This window comes from Ammospiza caudacuta, chromosome 19, assembly GCF_027887145.1.
Source record: "Ammospiza caudacuta isolate bAmmCau1 chromosome 19, bAmmCau1.pri, whole genome shotgun sequence".
Classification (NCBI taxonomy): Eukaryota; Metazoa; Chordata; class Aves; order Passeriformes; family Passerellidae; genus Ammospiza; species Ammospiza caudacuta.
Window position 1 is genome coordinate 10,539,796 of NC_080611.1, and position 22,287 is coordinate 10,562,082.

At 53.9% G+C, this 22,287-nt stretch overlaps 1 protein-coding gene across 2 annotated transcripts; it reads right to left on the reverse strand.

Annotated features, from left to right (window-relative positions):
- Positions 1-113: 113 nt before the first annotated feature.
- WIPI1 (WD repeat domain, phosphoinositide interacting 1) lies at positions 114-20,926 on the reverse strand. 2 transcript variants are annotated; one of them, XM_058817084.1, is made up of 13 exons: positions 20,807-20,926; positions 18,974-19,056; positions 17,216-17,385; positions 13,648-13,744; positions 9,828-9,925; positions 8,742-8,834; positions 8,426-8,496; positions 7,645-7,752; positions 7,124-7,288; positions 6,908-7,015; positions 5,421-5,542; positions 4,640-4,740; positions 114-644 (listed from the first exon to the last, which is right to left on the reverse strand). In XM_058817084.1, the coding sequence occupies exons 1-13, from the start codon at positions 20,875-20,877 to the stop codon at positions 597-599; spliced, it is 1,335 nt and encodes a 444-aa protein (XP_058673067.1). In that variant the 5' UTR covers positions 20,878-20,926; the 3' UTR covers positions 114-596. The 2 variants fall into 2 exon arrangements, with proteins under 2 accessions (XP_058673067.1, XP_058673068.1); XM_058817085.1 differs by lacking the exon at positions 7,124-7,288.
- Positions 20,927-22,287: the final 1,361 nt, after the last annotated feature.

Sequence of the window (22,287 nt, forward strand, 5' to 3'; positions counted from 1 at the left end):
TTGTGTGGACTCACCCAGGTGTGCTGCCCTCACCCCAGCCCCCAAAACCCCTCCCACTCCCCAAACTTAATCCAGACTGACACCTTTAGGGCCCCAAAAAGAACAGCAGGAGCTGCCAGGGACAGACTGTGACTTTATTCTGTCTTTCAACATAGCAAATGGCATCTTCTCTAATATCACTGCAAAAATACTTTGCCTGGGTTAAAATAGTCTGTATATACTGTACAAAGACATAAGTTTAATATCTCTTCCTATAAGTACATTTATACACATAAAACAGCATAAATTAGAAAAGGGACAAAATGGGTATATAAAATTCTGGTTACATACAAATCTGATTAAATTAGCATTTACACTGTGGTTCTAACATAGAGTTTGTTAAATAGAGCCATGTGCATACAGTACATTGACACCCCACCCAGACACAAATTAAAACAGGGGCTAACAGGGCCAGGTGTTCACTTACACAGAGCAAAAAGCCTGGCCCAACCTTAATTTCTATATATTTTTTTCTCATCTTGGGGACTCACAGATCTGTTCTTGGAAACTCCTGGCTTTTCCAGCAGCTGTCCCAAGCGTGGCTGTTTTGCTTCTCCTCACGACCTCTTGGCCTTGCCCGGCTGACCTCCACGGCACAGGATTATCTACCAAAATCAAAACACAAGGGCCTTACTTTTCCCAGCACCAGGGAGCTTTTCCAGTTGCTTTTACGCACATGGGAGGAGCAGGGGGAGGGATGTCCCACAGTGTTTTACTTTCCATTCAAAGGCACATCGGGGAGAGGTTTATTTATTTGCTCTCCCCCTCCCCAAATTGACAGTCCTGGGAACAGGAACCATCTGGATCAGTGATAAGGGGGTCTGGCCTCTGGCTGGCACTGGGCTCAGCAGAGCCAGGCTTTGGGGAGTGCATTTGCCTCACTAAGTGATCCCAAAAAGCTCAGCTCTGGTGTGGCTGGAGGGAAAGGTTCGTGCTGGGCATCCCTGCATTGCTCTGGGGTCTCTGGATGGATCCTTGAGTTCAACTCCAACATGTCAGACAGGATTAGGGGAAGGAAAGCTCAGCCTGAACACCAGCAAAGCCTCTGAGTGGAAGAGTAAAGCAGGAGCAGAGAAGAAGAGGCAGCAGCAGATCCTGATTCACCTCCATCAGCTACTCCTGCCACAGAGATGTGGTGAAATGTGCCCCTGCTTCCGATGGGGCATGGACAGCCCTGGCACAGATCTGTCCCAGCTCCAGCCCTGCCAGACATGACCTGGAAGGGATGAGAACCCCACAATCCTGCTGCACAGGCTCTCTGGAAGGGATGTGAACCCCACAACCTCACAGACATGGAAGGGATGTGAACCCACAGCTCCTGCTGCACAGGCTCTCTGCCACCTCCTCCTCCCAGGTCTGCCTCTCCACGAGCTGCAGGACCATCACTGGCCAGGTTTCCAGGCACAGGCATTGACACTGGATGGCACAACTCCCAGGGGACCTCAGATAATGTACTGATAAGCTGGGCTTAATCCTGCAAGGCCCAGCTGCCCAAAATGCCACTCTGAGCTACAAGGGCAGGAGCCAGGCCCTGCCAAGCTCCCTCATGCCCTATGACACATAATTACAAGCAGAGCCTCAGTGGAAAGTCTGTGGCCTTTCCTCTGCTACCAGCCAGCTGTTAAAAAATAATCACTTAAAATAATTAAGTGTCCATATCCATGCAACAGAATGAGGGAAACACCATCCAGCAAAGAGCCAGGAGGAATCTGGGCCAATACTGCTTCCACAGAGCCAGAGATGTATCTGCAGCCTGGTTGTATCAAGATCTGTGGTCTGGAGCAGCAGAGGGGTGTGGGGACCCCATGACAGGGCACTGATTTCTGCCCTGTTGTAGATTTTTGCCCTCCAACAGGCAGCAGCAATCTTTGGCAGCACAGGAAAGTGCCCAAACTGTTTTGGAGCAGCCAAAAACTGATGGGAAAGAGATGGCTTTTAAGAGTGATGGAGTGTCAGTGAGGGGAAGCTGCCTTTGAAGAGCTGATTGCTGTCTCACTTGACTTAATGAAATGGCTCTCCTGATAAAAGCTTCACCTCTGGGCCCTGCAGCCAAATGCAGGATGGATCACCTATGTCTAGAAAACACCGACCAACCTGCTGGAAGAAATCATCCTTCCTACTGAACCCCAGGAGTTCTGGGCAGATCCCCTGGCTGCACTGCCCAGCTGCTTGCAGAATCCTGTAGGATTTCTTTTGCCAAACCTCACTGCAGTGCCCTGCCTGTCCCATAAAACACCCCAGCATCTCCCTGCACCACTGGAAACCTCACTGCCTGCTACACCCACAGAACAGGGGTGGCTGCTCAGGCAGGTGAGCAGAAAACAGCTCAAATTGCCAAAGTTTTGCAGCCAGAGCTGGTTTTGCTTTTCCTACCCTGTAAATTCTCTGCAGCCTCCTCCCTGCACATCCAGCACAGCATCCATGGCTCCAGCCCCTGTTCCCCTCAGTAACACCTGAGTCCTTCTTGCCCAGGATCAGCAGTGACTTGGGAGTGCTTAATCCACCCCAACCATGCAGGGATTGTCACTGAACTGGTTTAACCTCCTTCTGCAATCCTGGCACCAGCAGCAGCAACATCCACGTCCCCTCTAGTGAGGCCACTTTTTACGAGTCCTCCTTGGGCTCCTCATCTCCTCTCTGATCTGTCCCTCCTTCCACTTAATGAACAGGCAGTGTTTGACAGATTTTATGTCAGGCTGAAGCTGGTTTTCCTCAGTCTTTAACAGCAGAGCCTCTGAAGTCTTGCTTGAGGTCAAGGGAAGACAGAGGTTTCAAAACGGGGAGAAACTGTGGGGTTTGAGCACTGCTGTTTCTCCAGAACCATGTCTGAGTTCAAAGCCATACCGTGGGCTGCGGGTGAATATTCCATTTTGTCACAAGTTTTGAGGTTTTGAAAAGTCTTTTTGTTGCACACTGGAAAACAAACAAAACCCTTCCCATGTTTCCGCAAAGCCGAACGCTGTCAAAACATTTTTGTTGGATAAGGTCAGGTTTTTCTCCCCCTCCTCCTCTGCACAGGAGTGACCGAGGCCTGAAACCCCCTTGACTGAGACTGGAGATCTCAAGTGCTGAGAAAACAGCCAAGTTCAGTGAAATCCAGAGCATCCAAACATCCTGAGTGCTCCCACTGCGAGGGCAAACCCCGAAGCAGGAGCGGGGGCTTTATCTGGAAGCTCCATTTGCTCAGGCACCGTTATCAGGGAGTATTTTTGGAAAGCACCTTCCCTTCCCACACCTCCTCCTCCCTAACAATACACATGTCACTGCTCTGTCAGGTTAATGACAGGATTTGGAGGGATCAAAGTTCATTTCACAAAGCACCTGCTGTGCTGCAGCAGGGGTTTGGGGCTGCTTTCATCCAGCGCAGCCCCAGCAGGAAGCCTCATTCAGGAGCAGCGTGATCCCTGCCTGCTGGCATTTGCTTGTCCCCAAACCATGAGTTCAAGAGCAGGTTTAGCAGAAGGAAACAAAGGATTTCTCTCTGTCCCTGCTGCTTCTTCCAGGGGCCTGGGCCATCACCTTCTCTGTGGGCACAGCGAGGGAGACATTTGAAATATCCTTCTTGAGTAATGGAGTTGGACAAGTGGGAAATTCCTGCTCCCAGTTTGCAGCAGGGAATGGTGCAGGTAAGGAAAGAAATAATCTGAGGGCTGTGTGAGTTGAGCTGGGTTTAGGTGGTGCTGGCTCAAAGCGAGTCATGAGCCAGGCTCCTTTTATCTAAGTAACACTTTGCCTCAGCTCAGAGGAAGGTGCCTCACAGAGGTCAGCTCAGCACATGGAATGAATCCTGGAATAAGGTTTGTACTTCCTCCTTTTCAGGCAAAACTCCAGCAGCAGGATATGTAAAAATGAAGTAAGGAATTCCAGAAGCCTGCCAAGGCTGCAACCTGAAATCCATTACAGTATTCTGCTGCATTACTGCTATGAAGACATCGCTGATTACAACCAGATCACAGCACAGACCAACATTTGTCCAATTAGGGGTTAGATACTTAATTAATGAGTGTGGAATAGGAAAAGGAGCCAGAAAGACACTGCCAGGCTGAAGTCAGACTGAAAAATCCACTAGCTCCTTCCAATGGTAACTGAGAAAGTGCCACATAAAAATCATAAAATGGTTTAAAACTCTGTTATTCCTTTCATCTTTGTACTTGGAAAAGGAGTTTCCTTCTCAGTTACCTTGGAAATGAAGAGACTGGTGAGGTTCAGGTATGTTCCAGTTGCATTCCATGAACTAACACAACTGACTGAAAATGCAACAGGGTATTAAGTTTTTATTTCTAAATGGTTCCAATTAAAACTATCCCTGGTAATATTAGAAATCTGCTCTAGGCACAAAGGTTAGGTCTGGATCTGAACACCATTCAGCAGGTTTGTTCAGATCTATCTCTACTTAGGTTTGATCATTTCTGCCCCATCCCCAGCTGCTGTTTAGTGGGGTGTCACTTTCCTGGCACTGTCCCTAGAACCCATCCAGTTATTTTAGTTTTCCCAGTGAGCTGGGACAAGGAAGGGGCCATGGAATCTCTTCTGGGAGAGGTTACTACTTCCTTCTCAGCATGAGGGCTGCACTGCGGGTTTAGGGGTCCCGAATGCTCACAGGAGGAAACTCATTCTCATCATCCAGACAGACTGGTCCAGTTGCAAACTCGTGCTCTGGGATCACCTCGCCCCGCAGGGCTCCGCCGTCCTCCGAGTAACCTGGCCAGGGGAAAACACCAAGGGTTACTGCAGGAAGGGAGGGGGGAGGCTGCACACAGCAGCACACACTGTCACCACCTCTGCAGCACTGGGCTGCTTCCTCTGGCTTCAGGGACTGAGGAAGAGGAAGGTGTTTCCATGGATAGTATGGGTTATGGATGAACTACATGGCCAGCTCCTGTGGCAGCAGCTTTCCTCCGCCTGCCATGAACCCAAGCACCAATTTCAGAGTAAGATCTGCATTTGGATGTGGATCTTACACTTGGGGATATAATGAGATAGTCACCAGTCACTCAGTCTTTTCCTGCAGCAGTTTAGTGCAAGGTGTGACAATCTCACCACACTGACTGACTGTGTCAGTGACTGACACAAAACCAGTGAGCCCTGACTCCTACACCCATGGTCACAACCCCTGGAAACCACCTGGCAGCAGCTGCTGTCTGCCAAAGAGTGGTTCCTGCTCAGCCCTGGGAGCAGAGCTGGCACAGGAAGCAGAGCAGAAAACTCGGGCCCTGTTTTTGTGGCAGGGGATGAACCCAGTGAGCTCCAAAGTCCTGCTGCCCCAGAGTGCAGTGCACCTGCGCTGATCCTGGATGAGCCCTTGGAATGTGGGACACTTCCCACTTTGCCCCAGGTGGTTTTGTGGCTTCTGCCTGAGGAAGGGCACATGTGGTGCTCACCTGGCATGGTCGAAGTTGAAGGCACTGTACTTTGTCTGGCTACGGTTGCTGCATAAGATTGAGGTACTGGAGGCTGAAGGTCGTTTTCTTTGTTCTCCTCCATCTTTCCTGAGCCAAGCAGACTAATTGTACAGATCAAGAGAGAGGAGAAGAGTTAGTTCTGATCCTGGCTGTCCCTCCCCAGCTCCAGCTAAGACAAGCCCATGCATCCACATCTTGAAGCACATCACCCATCCTCATCACTGCATGCAGCAGCCCCAGCAGTGCTGTGGACAGGGGAGCATTGTGCTCCACAAGGAAAGCAGGGGGTGAAGAAGGAGATAGGGGAAGCACCACTTCAGCTGGAGGACAATGCTGGCATGGGAACAGAAGGGAACAGACTGACCACAAAAGCTTTAGGTTACAAAGGCAAACAGTGTTTCTAATCACGGAGGGGGCTCCAAAGGGCTTCCAACAGGAGCAGACTAGATGGGAAAAGCAGCCCTGGCTAGTTTAGGACGGAGTTTGAGCAGAGATATCGTATGATGTAATGTAACTCATGACCCAAGGGTCCTTTTCAGCCCTCTGCTGCTCAGAGGAGCCCACATGACGAGGCTGGGGCTGCGGGTGGCGCGCGCTGGACAGCGCAGCTTTGAAGTGCTTTTGTTTTGTGGCTTTTCCAAAAGCTGCTGGCACTTTCCTGGCTGGCAGCCACCTCCCGGCCTGGAGCACATGTTACATCTCACCCCACCCCAAAGGCTTCACATCTGGAGCCAAGCAGCCCAGATGTGTGCGGGGGGGTTCCGTGCTTAATGGGATTTGCATATGGCCTGGAGAGCGGCGGGGGAGGCTCTGTTTGCACAGAATCCCAGAGTGATTTAGGTTGGAAAAGACCTCTGAGATCACTGAGCCCAACCTGTGGCTGATCACCACCAGCCTGTCACCAGAGCAGGGCACTGAGGGCCACATCCAGTCACTCCTTGAACAATTCCAGGAATGGTGAGCTGTTCAGTGAATGACTGGATGTGGCCCTCAGTGCTCTGGGGCTCCCCACCACCTGCCTGGGCAGCCCCCTCCAGTGCTTAACAACCCCTTCCACGAAGAAATTCCTCTGCTTTGGCACTGGGCTTTGTTCACAGGAGCTCACAGTGTCACTCCACACCATCCCACCCCCAGTCAGCTCTCCAGCACCCACTCCAAGCTGGAGAAGGTGCTCTGCTCTCCTGCCACCACAATGGTCAGAGCTCTGCTGCTGGGGCATCTCCTAAAGCACAGCCCTGCTGGGATGTCCCAGAGCTGCCATGGCATCTGAGATGTCTCAGGTTTCTCCTGCAAGAAGCCCTGTCTGCTGTGCTTCCCAGCCACGCCTGTCAGATCAGGGAGCTCCAATCACAAACTCATTATAACTTTCTTGCTCTTACAGCTCCATTTTGTGCTGCCAGGTGAGATTTCCCTTCATTGTTTAAAAGACCAGCCTCTGTATGAGGTGTGAGTGGAGGTAGAGTTACCTGTGATTTTTAATGAGGACACACTCCCCTCCATCCTGGGGGTCCAGGTTATAGATGTAGAGGTGTCCATCCGATGTCGTCACCAGCAGCCGAGGCAGCTTCTGAATCCTGCTGGGAAAAGCATCCTGAGGCCAAAATCCTCCCCCACACAGACACAGCAGCACCCACAGCACAGGGGACGAGGCCTGGCCAGGGCTCAGCAGGCTCAGCACGTACGTGGACAGGGCACAGATGTTCCTCTGCCCGGAGATGTTGAGCCGGACGGTGGCAAAGGCTCGGTCCTGGCTCATCATGCCGGACACCTGTGCAGGGAGGTAGTTGGTGGCAGCCTGGAACATCTTCCCCATGTAACCACTCCAGGTCGGAGGCTCCTCTGGCCGGCTGAGGGGTCACAAAGCAGGGTCAGTGGGGTTAGCATGACCAGTGGGACAGAATGTCAGGAACAGGCCCGATCTCACACGGGTGAAGGGTTTTCTGGAGCACCTTCACATTGTGCACCAGCCTGGCTGGAGATCATAGGGGACAGCAGCACCTAATAAAGCCAGAGAGGCCTGCACAGCAGGGGTGCAGTGTGTGGCTTTCCAAAGAGTGAGTCCCTAGGGACACAAGGACACTGTGCACCTGGAATTGCTCATGGAGAGTACATGGTGAGGACGTGGACAGCAGCTGTGTAAACACAGAGCTCTGAAGCAGACCCAGCCCTGGGGCAGGCAGGCGAAGCCAGGCTAAGCCCTCACCTGTCTGTGAGATGCTCCAGTTTGAAGATGTGCACGGTTTCAGTGTTGCTGGAAGCACAGAGGAACTGGGAATCCATGCTGAACACCAGGGAGCTGATGTTCACATACCTAGAGCAAGGACAGCACTGTCACTCCCACAGCCACCCACTCAAGGGGAACTGCTGGCTTTGCCTCACAGAGGAGTCCATGGGCACAAAGGAGACCCATCCATGGTGAGGATCACCCTGCACAGCTGCTGCTGAGCCTGTGGGCTCACTGATGAGCCATTCCCTAATCCCTTTGCTCAGCAGGGCTGGGGGTAGCCTCCAGCTAGTGACAAACAGCCAGAGAGGTGGAAATGTCCTTGCTCACAGAGCTGCCTGTGGAGGGAACATCTGTGCCAGCCTCACTGCAGCTTCTGGTGCTGCAGAGACCAGGGAGGATGGCCAAAGTGCTGAACAGTGGGACACAAACAGCATCTCCTGCACAGGTTCAGCAGGAATGAGGCCTCTGACAATTTTAGGGAGTTCATTATTTCACATAAGAAAAAAGAAAGGACAGAGTAAATGGAGTGATCCCATGTCTGTTCCCTGCCCTCACTCTGTTCTGTGACACACTGGAAGGAATCAATGAGCTGGGCACAGCCTGGCACAGTGACATTTCCAGCTGATATGTTTGCTCTTGTTTTCCTTCTGCAAAAGATGCCAAAGCCACCATGATCTGACGCTGCCCTGTGTCCCTGTGTTTACACTCTGGCTCCGGGAGCCTCTGTGTACTTGTCACTGCAGAAGAATGAACTGACCTTTTCATCCCTCGCCGGAATTCATAGAGTTTTTGCCCCCCAGGAATGGAAAATACACGAATGACTGTGCCCTGCAAAAAATGCAAATGGAAATACCACGTAGGAGCAGGCCAAGGAACCCAAGCCCTTTCCCTGACACACCCAGGAAACTCAGGATGTGCAAAGGCTCCTCCTGTTTGCCAGCTGGGCTCAATCTGATCCCACACACTGACCAGTCAGCGGCCCTTCTGTGCTGGCTGTGATTAAGAAGGGGCAGCTCAGGGGTGCTGATGCAGCCCTGGGAAGAGGGAGGGTACTTGCAGGCACACTCACTCACTTTTTCAGAAGCACTGGCCAGCTTGGAGCCGGTGGAGTTGAAGGTGAGAGCAGCCAGAGGCCCCTCGTGGGCAGGAATGGTGCAGGCTGTTTTCTGTAGGGCACAAGGGAACGTGAGAGCAGAGGCACACACTGCTCCTTGGACTGTGTGGGCAAAGGGACACGCTGGGCCTTGGACTGTGTGAGGGCAGGGCGTTCCTGCCCTGCAGCTATCCACACCTGCTGATATGGATTCACGGGATCATCATGTGCTGATGGGATCCCTTCAACATCCTCAGCACTTCACCTCTGCCCTGCCTTGAGCTCATTCCTCTGCTGTTATGGCCGTTGTGATTACAGGACACTCACCCCAGGGGCAGAGAACCTCAGCTCCCCGCCTCTCCAGGGCTCAGCATTGTGCCTGCACCCTCTCCAAAGCCTGGCCCTTCCCTGCAATTCCTGCTGCAGTGGCACCACCCTGGTACCTGCAGGGAGCCCCAGCCCTTGCAGCACCTCTTGGAGCAGCAGCATTTCCCTGTGCTCTGCTCCTCCCCTGCTGCAGATCCTCAGCTCTGGCTGCACGTACGGAGCCACCAGCCTTATGTAACTCAAAGCCCTGGCATAAACAGCAGATAATCATGACCCTGCATCCAGCCAGGGACAGATTTCCTAAGGGGACTTTGGACACTCTGTGACTTTGGGTCAGGCACCCCTTCCAGCCCACGGTGAGGCAAAGCTGCTCCAGGTCCTGTGCCGTGCCTGGAGCAGCTCCAACCCCCCTGACCCACGCTGGCCACATCATTCCCCTGGGATCTGCTGCTGACGCTCCCACAGCAACCCCAGCGTGAGCCTGGCAGTGGCCCTGGGGCTACAGGGCAGTGGGTCACGTTTCCCTGAATATCCTGTGCTGGGACATGCACGTCCTGATCCCAGAGCTGTCAGCTCCGAGCAAGGGGGATCTGTCCAGATGTGCCTGCCAGGCAATTCCCTCGCACTCCAGCTCGGTGCAGTGGATTTATTCATCCTTCCCAAGGGCCCCGTTGGCTTTGCTGTGGCTCTGTTTGTTTTCAGCCCCTGCCGGTATCCAAAGGCTGAGCCTCGCACTTACCAAAGTATTTCCGTCGTAAAGCGCGATCTCCCCGCTGCTCGCGCTGCCGGGATAAGCCAAGTAGGAGTTGGCGTGGTTGATGGAGAGAGCACACAGACCTGGCAGGGGGACAGGGACACGGCTGAGGCTGTGGCTGGGGGAGCTCAGCACGGGGCACGCCGGGGGTTCGGGCTCTGGCTCCTGGCACCGCTCGGCCCCGGGCTGGGAACAGCTCGGCCGTGGGGACATCTGCTGGTACGGGACAGAACGGCGGCTGTGCCCTGCCACCCTCCGCGGGCACGGGAACCCAGACCCGGCTTTTCAGCACGCTCTGCGCGCTTCCCCTGCATTAACTCCCTGGAGAAGGTGCACGAAACAGCACATGTGGCTCTGAGGGCTCACAGCACTCCTGTCCGGCCACATCTGGACGCGTCCAGCTGTGCACAGAGTGTAGGTGCGGGGCTGGAAGCTCAGAGGAGCAGCACAGAGTGGGTGCAGCTCTGCTGCAGCCTGGCTGAAGGCAGTGCCATTTCCTTCTGCTCTGAATGGAAAAGGGAAGCAGAGAAAGACAAAGGAAATGCGCCAGCTGTGCAGGGAGTTTCCGGACGACAAGGAACTTGAACACAGTGAAATCTCAAGCACAGGGGGAATCCTTCCCCATAAGAGCCATGTGGTTTTGTGCCAACACGAGCACAAAGGTTCCCAAATGCTCCTTTCAAAGTGGGCAGGAATTGCAGGATGAGACAGGGACAGATGGATACGTGAGTGTGGGTACATCCATCCGCTGTCCCCCAGGTGACCTCGGAAAAGAGCATCTCTTCCTGCCTCTCGTCCTGCGGCCCAGTGAATCCTGTCACACACCAAACGTGCCTCACTCGCTTCCTGCCCCACATCCGTGTGCTCACAGCCCCCCCAAACCCAACTCCATGCTCCAGCACGACCTGAGCTTCCTGACCCATGGCGGGAATCCCACCTAATCCCACGTGCGGAGGAAACAGCAGGGTTAAAGGCAGTGGGGACACCCCAAAGGGGCAGGCAGGACAGCCACGCACTGCACGTAGATGGGATGGGACTGAAAGGGCCAGCAGGACAGTCACACACTGCACGTACATGGGATGGGATTGAAGGGGACAGCAGAGCAGCCACACACCAGTAGGACAGCCATACACTGCACGTAGATGGGATGGGATGGGATGGGATGGGATGGGATGGGATGGGATGGGATGGGATGGGATGGGATGGGACTGAAGGGGCCAGAAGGACAGCCACACACCATGTACATAGATGGGATGGGACTGAAGGGGCCAGAAGGACAGCCACACACTGCACGTAATGGGACAGGACAGAAGGGGCCAGCAGGACAGCCACACAGCAGCAGGACAGCCACACAGGACAGCTACACAGCAGCAGGACAGGACAGCCACACACAGCACGTAGGACAGCCACAGCAGTGGGACAGCCACACACAGCACGTAGATGGGATGGGACTGAAGGGGCCAGCAGGACAGCCACACAGCAGCAGGACAGCCACACGCAGCACGTAGAAGGGACAGGACGTGCCGTGCTGTGCCGTGCAAGCCTCGTGTCAGGACACGGCCCTGGCCCCCGCCCAGCAGCAGCGGGGAAGGATCGGCCGGAGCTCTCGTTTTAGGTCATTGTTTATAACCAAACAAAGAGAGCTCAGCACAGCCAGGAGCTGCAGGATCGGCCAGAGGCCCCAGGGATCCGCTCCCCATCCATCCAGAGGCGTGCACATCATCCAGGAATGGCGCACGGGAGAGGCACGAGGAGCATGAGGAGCACGCACGGCAGCAGCAAAGGCACGCAATTAAAAGGCAATTAAGGAGGGAGGGATGGGAAGAAGGCAAAGGTGGCCCAGAGACAGCGGCTGTGATGAGCATCCTGCCCCCTCTGCATGGTGATCCCCCGGCCCAGGGAGATGAGCAGAGCCCTTTCAGACAGGATCAGGGCAGGCTGGAGCTGAACAAAGCGAGCTCTGAGCCGGGTGAGTCACCCGCTCCCTCTGCTCCTCTGGCCGGCAGAGCCGCTGGAAAACCAGGCCAGGGGAAAACACAGATGTGAGTGTACTGGGCTGACCTCGGGGACACACAAAGAACTGGGATCACAGGGCCACGGGCAGCCTTTGAAGATGCTGCTCTCCCCTCAGCAGCAGCCCCCCAGCCATGGTGAGGGTTGGTGCTGCAGTGGTGGGCTCAGGCAGGCTGGCACTGCTCAGATGGCACCTCTGGGAGTGCCACGTCACAGGTGGCTTCCTCAAGCGGCATGGAAAAATGCCTCTGTGCCCAGGGAGCCTGGCCTTGCCCTCAGGCCAGCAGGTCCAGGCACATCCAGGGCTTGGGGGGAGCCACAAGGTGGTTTCCAAAGCTGCAGTCACTCCCAAGATGTACCCACACAGCACACAAGTCACCCCGAGCACTGTGACCTCCTTGGTTCAAATCCTGCCCCTGTTTTGATGTGAATCACATGAAAAACAACTGCCTTGGACACCGTGGGCATTTTCCTCTCCTACGTGGAGGAGGCTGGATCAGGAGCCAGGTGCTGGCCAGGAACAGGCAGAGATCTCACTGTGACTGGCCAGGGTGGCTGCAGCAGACCCTGGTCCTGCCTGTGTTGCTGTCACCATGCCCAGGGCACTCACTTTAGGAGGTGGCACAATTCCCATGTCCTCCTAAACCCCCCAGCACAGATTCCCACTCCTAAACAAGCTGCACAAAGAGCACTGAGGCTGGACTGCCCTGACCTACTGGACACACCATCACTGGGGTCAAGCTTGGGACCAAAGCAGGTGGCCCAGGCACAACAGGGACACTGCACTTGTCACTGAGCTCATTTCAGTGACAGCTGCTGCAGTAAAAGGGGTTTAAAACACTAAGCCCATATGAAGCCTGTGATCTGCAGCATCCCAGTCCTGCCCTGCTGCTCTTAAACCATGAGCTGATCCTCCAGCCCCTCTGCAGAACAGCTCCAGGCCTGGGCATCCCTGCCCACCCTGCTGCTGGGCCTTCTCAGGAAGGCTTTAAACTTTAATTATATTTGCAGCATTCAGCATGCTTAATCCACACAGAGAGCCCATCTGCTGAGACCTGAAGTAGGTCAGGGGAGCTGCTGGCAGAGCATCCCTTGAAAGCCCCGAGGCCAAGCGTGAGCACATCAGCAGCTTCCCAAGCACCCAGCCATGAAAGGATGCTGCAGGACAGCACAGCACTGTGGGCACCCGGCCAAGCTTCCCTCTCTGCTGCTAAAAATAGAAAATAGCCTCTGCCAGCAGCAGGAAAGCCGGATTCCCCCTGTGCCACACCCACAGGATCTGTGCTGCAGCCACCTGCCCTGCCCTGCCCTGGGCTTTGCAGTGACAGCAGGTGGCAGCTCCTGGGAACTCCCTGGCAGGCACTGGGGCTGGGCCTGGCTGTGTGTTCTGTCCCCAGGGATCTCTCTGGCAGCTGGCCCCAAAGGGAACTCAGAGCCTTCTGCCCATCTCTGCTCTCCTTTGATGCATCTGCTCTGGCCAGAGCAGGGGTTTGCTCCAGACAGGGCAGGGCTTTGCTCAGGACAGAGCTGGGTCACAGCCCAGGCCTGGCAGAGCTCAAGGAGAGTCTGGACAATGCTCTGGGATTTTGGGATGCTGCTGTGCAGGGCAAGGAGTTGCATTCAGTGATCCTTGTGGGTCCCTTCACACTCTGCTCCATGCATTTCTGACTGCCCAGGGCTGGGTGAGCATGCACAGGCCACAGGCTGGCTTAAATTCTAACAATGCTGGTTTAAATTCCAACAAAGCTGTGGCTCTCCAAAGCTCCCCTTCACACAGTTCTGCCATGCTCACCTGTTGTGTTGGGAGGTGTATCCATAATAGTCTTCAGAAGCTTCATGTCCTTGATGTTATGGATGTAGATGGACTCTTCCAGGCACACCACCAGCCTCTGCAAGGACACAGGGGACATGCACAGAGCCAGCAGTGCCTCTGGCTGCTGCTCCCACACTCCCAGACCCAAACCTTCACTGTCAGACAAACCCAACAGGAGTTTCCCACACACTGAAATGGAACAGCAATGTGATCTCTTGTGCTTCTCCATCTCCTCACATCTGGGTTTGTACAAATCTTGTTTTGAGAGTTTTTGCATCCAGTCTTGCTTTAGAGAGAAGACAAAACACCATGACTTCTCTGTTCCTCTGCATCTTCCACACCCCCAGCAATAAGAAGGACCCACCAGGGTCACACCCCACCTCAGGCCTTGACTGCCATCCATCCCTACCCCAACTTTTCTCTGCAGTTCTTAACAAATTACTTTTTGATCACAAAAAGAGAGGCTGCAGTCCTGCTTGTCAGTGCCTCCAGGTGGGAGTGCAGCCCTTTGCCCTGACTGCTTCCTGGTTTGGGACACAAATGGAGCTGCTGGGTCTGCACTGCTGCTAAACCTAATGCACCTGCCCAGCACATCAATGTTTCTTTTCCCCTTTGGTGTCAGCAGGGAAAACTCTGCTTTCTGTGCCCTGCAGAACTGCACAAACACAGAGCTGAGACACATTTGTTAGGCACAGTCACCTTTGCACCATCTTGGCTGAGGAGCTGGGATTTCCCAAGTTCAGGTGCTTGTATCTCTTCTGCTGACCCTGGCAGGAGCACCCAGCCAGCCAGGGGGAGGCAGGGCAGAAAGGCAAAGGGAAGCCTGATGCTGTAACCTCAGCCCTGGGCCACCACCTCTGAGGCCACTCAGCTTTGTGTCACCACAGAGGCTTTTTCTGGGACCAGGCTTTGGGTCTGGCTGAAGGGCTGAGCTTTGTGAGTCCAGCAAGTGCACAGCTTCACCTCCCTTGGTGCCAAGAGTCCAGAAGCACTACAAACATCCCAATAAAAGCCTAAGGCCAGACCCCATCCATCCTGAAGCTGCAGCACCCAAATCCATGTCCAGGAAGCCTCCACCTCTTCAGAAATGAGGCCACTTATTTAGTATCTAAATGTGGAGCTTAGTCACTAACTTCAAACACCCACATTAAAAATCTCTGCCTTGCTCCACCATTACTCTCAGATCAAACTCTTTCCCACTTCTATTCCTGCTAACCACAGCATCTGGGGCTGTGTCAGAGCCATTTTGCATTTCCAGGAAGACTTTGCCTTTTCTACAGTAAGAACCATCCACTTGCAAGCAGAGGAATATTTATACAGCTGATTTGGGCAAAGCCACCATGAGCTTTCCCAGAACGGGCTGCTCTTGATGTCCAGGTGAAAAAAGGGAGGTTTCCAGATGTTTCCAGAGATGCTGGTACCCACAGGGACAAAATCCAGGAAAGTTTGGGATGTGAAGAGGCAGAGGAGGTCTGGACAAGCTCAGCAGGAGCTGGAGAGGGCTGGTTCACCCCTGCTGGCCTCCATGCAGCCCTGTGGCCATGTGAGGGGCACTGGGATGGGGTTTATCCTCACTGTGCACACAGACAGAGCCTCAGGAAGGTGCTGTGATTGCTACATGAGGTCAAGGCATTGCTAATTGTCCAAAATGTCAGTGCCCACCAGCTCATTCTGTAGTTTGGATGGATCAGGTCAGATAGCTGAGCTGTGTCTGGGGGCTGAAATGGCCAAATAAACACCTGAAAACTCTCCAAAGAGCTCAGCAGGGTTTCAGCAGTGAATGAAAACCCAGCAGCTTCCCAGCAGTCCCAGAGCCCAGCCTGATTGCCCACTCTGAGACAAATCAGGATTTATCTCCACACATTCAGTTATCATGGGGCCTGGAACGAAGAATTCCCACAACAACAACAGAGGGGTTTGCTTGTTTGCACAATGAGGAGTTTTACACAGAGAGAACAGATTGAAACATGCACCTTTTGTTTGAGACCTGTTCCTGGTTAATTTGTCACCATTCCCCTGAGTTAATGCCTTGTCTGGGATTTGTCCTCCTGTGAACTTCCAGGGGAGTGCAGCTTTCCTGCAGGAGCTCAGGCAAGAGTTCAAGTGTCACATGCAGAACCTGATGGGCACCAGTTTAACTCCTGAATGTACACTGAAATAATGATTCCTCTCCAACCTACCCAAACTGGGAAGGTTTAGATGGGATTTGAGGAAAAAATTCTTTGTGAAAAGGGTTATTAAGCACTGAACATGCTCAGGGCAGTGGTGGGGTCACCATCCCTGGAGGGATTTAAAAAATGTGTGGATGGGGCATTTTAGAACAGGGTTTAGCCTTGGCAGTGCTGGGGAATGTTGGACTTGATGTTTTATTGGTCTTTTCCAACCTAAATGTGATTCTGTATTTCTAAACATCTGTAATATCTCCAAATCCCTCCAGGTGTGTCTGTGGCACAGCCAGAGGATGAGCTCAGCCCAGGAATTTGAACCCAGCTTATAATGCAGCCAAGAAATGTGGATTCAAGGCTGGGACTGTGCATCACCTTCAGGCAGCACAAGGGGAGTAGCCTGAATGTATTTTATTCACACCAATCTCCTAGAGCTGCTCAGCAGAACCTCCCAGTTTATTTTTATACACACACAGCTATCTGCAATTCAAAGGAAGTCTCTCTTTTGCCGGTTTCACTGTGAGCTGAAGTGAAAAAAATCAATTTAGGACAGATTTAATTGTAGAGCAGGAACTCCTGGTCAAAGACAGCTTTACTGGAAGCTCAGCCCAGAGAGCTCACTGCAGGTCTCACTGTTGCTAACTGAGGAGAGGCTGATTATATACAATTACCCAGACTGCTTATTTCTTCATTGTAAAGTGTCCTCTGCTTCTTAGGGCATATACTTGGAAAATAATTATGGACAAAAAGGAAAAGATCACTTAAAATCCTCCAAAAGAGCTCAGGGCTGCACAAGGCTGTCTCACATCAGAGAATAACACTCTAAAACTCTCATTGTAGAGAATAACACTCTAAAACTCTCATTGTAAGTGGCCTGAGTGGGTTTTATGCCTTTAAAACAAAACCAAGGCTGCTGGCAGCACTTGGAAAGCAGCTTTTTGCCTTATCCACAGATAAGTGTGGAAAAGTTACTCCTGGGTTACAGATAAGTTACTCCTGGGTTTTTGTAACCAACTTTGAAGGTCTCGCTTGCACCCAGGATGGCAGAGGTGGGCCTGGAGTCAGGAAGTGGAATCCAAGGGAGGGAGGAACATGAAAAGGTGTTTTTTTGGCAGAGCTGTGTCCTGAACAGGCGAGAAGGCAGATGACAAAAAGCCTTTGTGTAACTGCCACCAACCCAAGGCCTTGGCTTCATTTATCTGAAGGAAGCAGCGGGGGCAGCTGATAGCACAGCCCTGCAGCTCCTGCCAGAGCCTCTCATGTGGGGCTGGGAGGAGAGCACAGCCTAAATCCACCCCTAAAATCCCACTCACAACCCTCCCAGCTGGAAAAGCAAAGGCAGCACAGAGCCAGAGTGGGCACAGTGTGGGAACCCCTCTCACCTGCCGGTTCAGGCGGATGGACAGGATTTTACTGGAATAGCTGTAGTTGCAGATCTCTGTCCCTTTCTTGAAGTGGTACACATTCATTTGCTGTGGCTTGGCATGGCTGACCACGACCACAAGGCTGCTGGAGAACAGACGCTCCACGATGTAAACATCTGGGATTTCATCTGGGCACACAGGGAGAGCAAGGCAGAGCCCTCAGCTGGGCAGAACTGCAGCAACAACACAGCTCAGCTGGGAGCTCTGTGCTAAGGTTCTCAACATCATTTTGGTGAAAATTTTCCCATGCCTGGCACAAAGCAATTAGGTGGGAGTAGGAAGAGGTTAAAAAACCTTCCCCTGAAGGCAGAAATGGAGCACCAGAGAACATATCCACTGGAAGATCATACTCAGCTCTCTTTGACAGGGCTGCTGTGCCTCTCTCTCCTGGGCAGGGCCCAGCTGAAGCCAATCCCCAGGCCCCCCAGCTGCACTAGATCCTTGGGAAGGGGATATAAAGGGAGGAGCTGCCTGCCTTTGGTCAGGGGAGTTTCCAGGGGGTGTGAGAGGTTTGCTGAGGTAAGGCAGGAGCTGGCTGTGGCTTGGTATTTCCTCTGTGTGGTGTCTGGTTTCTCCCAGCCTCCCTGGGGAATCAAACAGTGCAGTGACTGTGTTTGGGATGGCTCCTGCTGTGTGGAGGAGGCAGCAGGCAATGGTGGCCCTGCACCTAAATCCCCAGGGACTGCAATCTCCAGCCTGCCAGCCCTGAGTGATGCTCAGTGTGGGCTGGGCTGCACTGGAGGAGCAAAGGCTGCCCCACAACTGTGAGTGTGTCACCAGCAGGGGCCTGTCGCAGACATCTTTTATGAAAAATCTTTTCCTTAAGATTTTCCCTCCTGAGAAGCTCGGAGGCCTCAGGAACAAAATGTAAACATTGATTATCTGCTGCTGTGGAATGCAACAGGTGCATCTGTGATTGGCCCGTGTTGGTTGTTTCTATTAATGGCCAATCACAGTGAGCTGGCTCAGACTTTCTGTCTGAGGCACAAGCCTTTGCTATCATTCCTTCTTTTTCTATTCTTAGCCAGCCTTCTGATGAAATCCTTTCTTCTTTTCTTTTAGTATAGTTTTAATATAATATGTATAATAAAATAATAAATCAGCCTTCTGAAACATGGAGTCAGATCCTTGTTTCTTCCCTCATTCTCAGACCCCTGAGAACACCATCACAGGGACCTGTTTCCCTTTCCCTGGCTCTGGGGAAGGAGCCTGGACCCTGCTCCAGATGTGGCTGCTGTGTCTGATTGCTGAGGCTCCTCCTGCAGCCACTGAACATACCCAGTGATGAGCAGACCCAGCTGGGAAGTGTTATCCTCAGTGCTGAGGCAGCCTGGGGTCCCTGCTCCACGGGGCCAGCCTTGTTTTGGGCTGCTCAGTGAGTGCCACATGCTGCTGTGAGCACAGCTAAGAGCTGCAGGCCTGCTGGGAGTGACCTTCTCTACATGGAAAACCTGTTAAAAACATCTTGCTTGTAAATACCACAGTGGATTAAAGGCCTGGGAGCTCTCCAGCAGCTGTGCTGGAAGCCTGTGGGCTGCTGCTCATGTACCTGAAACATTCCAGTGGGGAACTGCTCTGAGTGCTGGGCTGCAGCACACACTGCTGCTGTCAGGGTGGCAGCAGTGGAAAAGAACTGGGCTCCAACAAAGGTGAGGGACTCTGATGGATTTAAGGTGCTGCTGGTCAATGTTCCTCCCAGGGAAACAGGAGACTTACTGCTTTCATGGACCTGGTCCAGTTGCTCCACAGAACTTAAGGAGAAGAGTCTGTATCCAGTTGTGGTTCCAATGGCCAGGGAGCTGCAGAGACAAAGCAAAACCTGCTGGTTCAGAGCTGGAACCCTCCAGGTGGCAGCAAGAGTCCCTGCAGGGATGGTGTACTGGTTTGGACTGGGATGGGGATGTTTTGCCTTATTACCTCATACAGGGCTGGGTTTGGGGTTTGTGCTGAGCACAGGGTTGATAACCTGGGGGTGTTTTTGTTATTGTTGAGCTGTGCTTGCACAGTTCAAGGCTATTCCTGCTCCTCACCCCTCCAGTGAGGGCACAAGGAGCTGGGAAGGGACACAGCCAGGACAGCTGACCCCAAGTGACCCCAGGGACACCCAGGCCATCCATGTCAGGCTCAGGGGATGAAGGAGGAAGAAGAGAAGGACATTTGGAGTGGTGGCCTTTGTCCTCCCTGCTGTCCTGGGGATGGCTGAGCCCCTGCCTGCCATGGGAAGTGGGGAATGAATTCCTTGTTCTGCTTTGTTTGCATGTGTGGCTCTTGCTTTAATTATTAATCTGTCTTTATCTCAGCCTGTAAGTTTTCTCACTTTCGCCCTTTTGGTTCTCTTTCCAACTCACTGAGTGAGGAGTTGGCTGGGGTTAAACCCTGACATTGAGGAAATTATAGTTCCTGGCACAGTGCTCTGTGAAGGCACAACTTCAGATTCCAACCTAAATAATACAAGTAACAAACTCAGGAATGCAGCTCTCCATCTCAGCCTGTTGCAGCCTACAGAAGGCAAGCATCCCTCTGAGAGAGCAAACTCATCCTCTCCTCTCTGTGGCTGCTGGAGGAACAAACAGGTCCAGATCTACCTGGGAGGATGCACACAGGAGCTGTGGGACACTGAAGGGGCTGTTTCCTCAGCCAGGGGCTGATCCACCTGTACTGACACAGAGGTTTATCCTGGCTGGGGAAGCTCTGCTCTCACTGTTAAGGGTGGTGGGCAGAGTCTTGCCAAGCGCTGTTTCTGCCCAGTTCCAGATGCAGTAAGCAGCGAGATCTAAGTCTTGAACCAGCAGCCAGCCCATAACAGCAACGCACAGCGTTTGCACTGGGAACAGCGAGCAGCAGGTTCACGTCAGCAGCGCATCCACATCCCTGAAAGCACCCTTTGTTCGGGCACACCAATGCAAAGCAGGGCTGCAAAGGAAAGGGCATTTCCAGGTGTGAGTGAGGCCGCTATCTCTGATTCTTATCTCCGGGCCGATCCTGGCTCCGGGCTCCCACATCCGTGTGTGCCTCGCTGCTCCGGGCGGGATTTGCTGTCCCGGCTGGGAACGGTTCAGAAACGGGAGCAGGGCAGGGAGGCTGCGGGAGCGCGGCTGTAATTTATCCCGAGCTGGGGCGGCGCTCTGGCACCGCTGCTCACCGGGAGCCTCCGGGGGGTGCCGGTGGCCCCGGGCAACGCCGCCGCCTCCCCGTGCCCGCACAGCGCCCGCAGACAAAGCCGGGGAGCGCCGCTGCCCTGCCCGGCCCCGGGCGCTCCCCGGGCTGCGGGGGAGGCAAAGCCCGGCCACAGCCCTCGATTCACCTCCACCGGGAGCCGGCGGGGCCGGGGCCGCTCCCCCGGGCTGGAGCAGCCCGACCCCGGCCCGTCAGTGCGCGGTGAACGGGGGGTTCCGCCGGGCCCCGGCCCGTGAGCGTTCGGTGAAGGGGGCGCTCCGCCGGGCCATCCCTATGGGGACCCGCCCCGCTCCGGGCCGCGGGGCCGGACCGACCCCGCCCGGCGCGGTCCGGCCGCCGTCCCCCCAGCCCCGCGGCGGCCGCCCCGCTTACGTGCAGTCCTGGTTGTAGGAGAAGCAGCTGAGCGCCGCGGGCGCCCCCGGGGCCTCGGCCGCGGCCTCCATGGAGCGGGCGCGGCGCCTCGGCCGCTGCGGCCCCCGCGCCCGCCCCGGCCCCGCTCCGCCGCCGCACGGGCGGTGCCGCCGCCCATTGGCTCGCTCGCAGCTGATGGACGCGCGGAGTGACCTATGGGGTGAGGAGCAGGCGGGGCGGGCCCGCCCCCCGGAGTGGCGGAACGGGCTGCCATTGGCTGGCGGCGCGGAACAGCTGCGCGTGGCCACGTGGTGATGTTGTGGTTGCATCAGACGGGCGCGGACAGATGTTGGAGCGCATCTGGCGGAGCGCGGCTGCGGCGGTGCTGCGAGGGGGACACGGTGACAAGGGGCTGCTGGAGGGCCGGGGATGGCCCTAGGGGAGGCGTGGGCGAGGGCATGGGGCGGGGAAAAGTGATGGTGGCACCGCTGACTGGAAAACAAGTCAGTTCGCCTCTCCGCTTCCTTGGCTAAAGAGTGCTTTGAAGAGTTGTTTTTGTCTTTTTACAGCATTGCTATCCTAAAGCTAACGGCGTTTGTGCATCGTTCCTGTGCTTAACACCGCTGCTGCCGTGGGGGGTCAGATCTGCCGGGGAAAACACAAAGGAAAACAAAGCTCCGAGTCAGATACAGACATTCCAGGAGTCAGTGCAATGACATTACCGGCGCACAGAAACTCTGCCGGGGCAGAGCCTGCAAACCCCATAATTAGATGAGTAATCCTCATGTGAGTGCTGAAGTCATTGGGCCCGGATCACTTGATGTGTGCACCACAGGACTTTTGGGAAAGGAGCCCCATGCAATACCATCCCTGTGAGGCAGAGTCCATGTGGACACATTTATCTGCCTGTATTAATCCCCCTCTGCTCCATGGGGACCTGGAGTGCCTGTAATATTCCCTTGTGAGGGAGCTGGAAGCTTGCAGCAGTGAAGATAGATTGATTTTGGGGAGGAAGTAGGAAAAGACACATCTTCAAAACACCATTTTGGAGGGAGGTGGATGGTGCATCATCCCTAGGACTCAAAACACACGAGTGGCACTGCAGGGGAATAATTTTCAGGACATCATGTTTGGGGGGAAAACATCATCTTTTCCAAGGGGCCTAGTGGGAAGTTCTAATAAAACCCAAACTTGATCTGGAAAAGCTGGTTTTGAATGTCCTGAAACTGTCCCTGTGGATCAGCAAAGTTTGATTTTGAAACAGGGATGTCAGACAGGAAGTGGGGTTGTGGAGCAGGAAAAAATTTGAAAACAAAACAAAGCCCTCCAATAAACAAAACCAGGGAGACATTGCCTTGTGTTTCAAAAAAAAAACCACCAAAACAGTTTCTGAGCAACAGCAGCAGCTGGATGTTTGCTGCTTGGGCAATCACCATGGTTTTAAAATGAAACCTTGATAAAGCACCCCAGACTTGGGTAACACAATTATTTTTGCAGTTTGA

What these genes read in the sequence shown, in the direction of transcription:
- WIPI1 (XM_058817084.1), bottom strand. Translation starts at nt 20,877, where the DNA reads ATGGAGGCCGCGGCCGAGGCCCCGGGGGCGCCCGCGGCGCTCAGCTGC. An exon ending in CTGGAGCATCTCACAGACAG is followed by an intron (nt 7,289 to 7,644) that starts GTGAGGGCTTAG and finishes GTGACCCCTCAG; the next exon opens with CCGGCCAGAGGAGCCTCCGA. An exon ending in ATGAGAATGAGTTTCCTCCT is followed by an intron (nt 645 to 4,639) that starts GTGAGCATTCGG and finishes TGATTTTGGTAG; the next exon opens with ATAATCCTGTGCCGTGGAGG.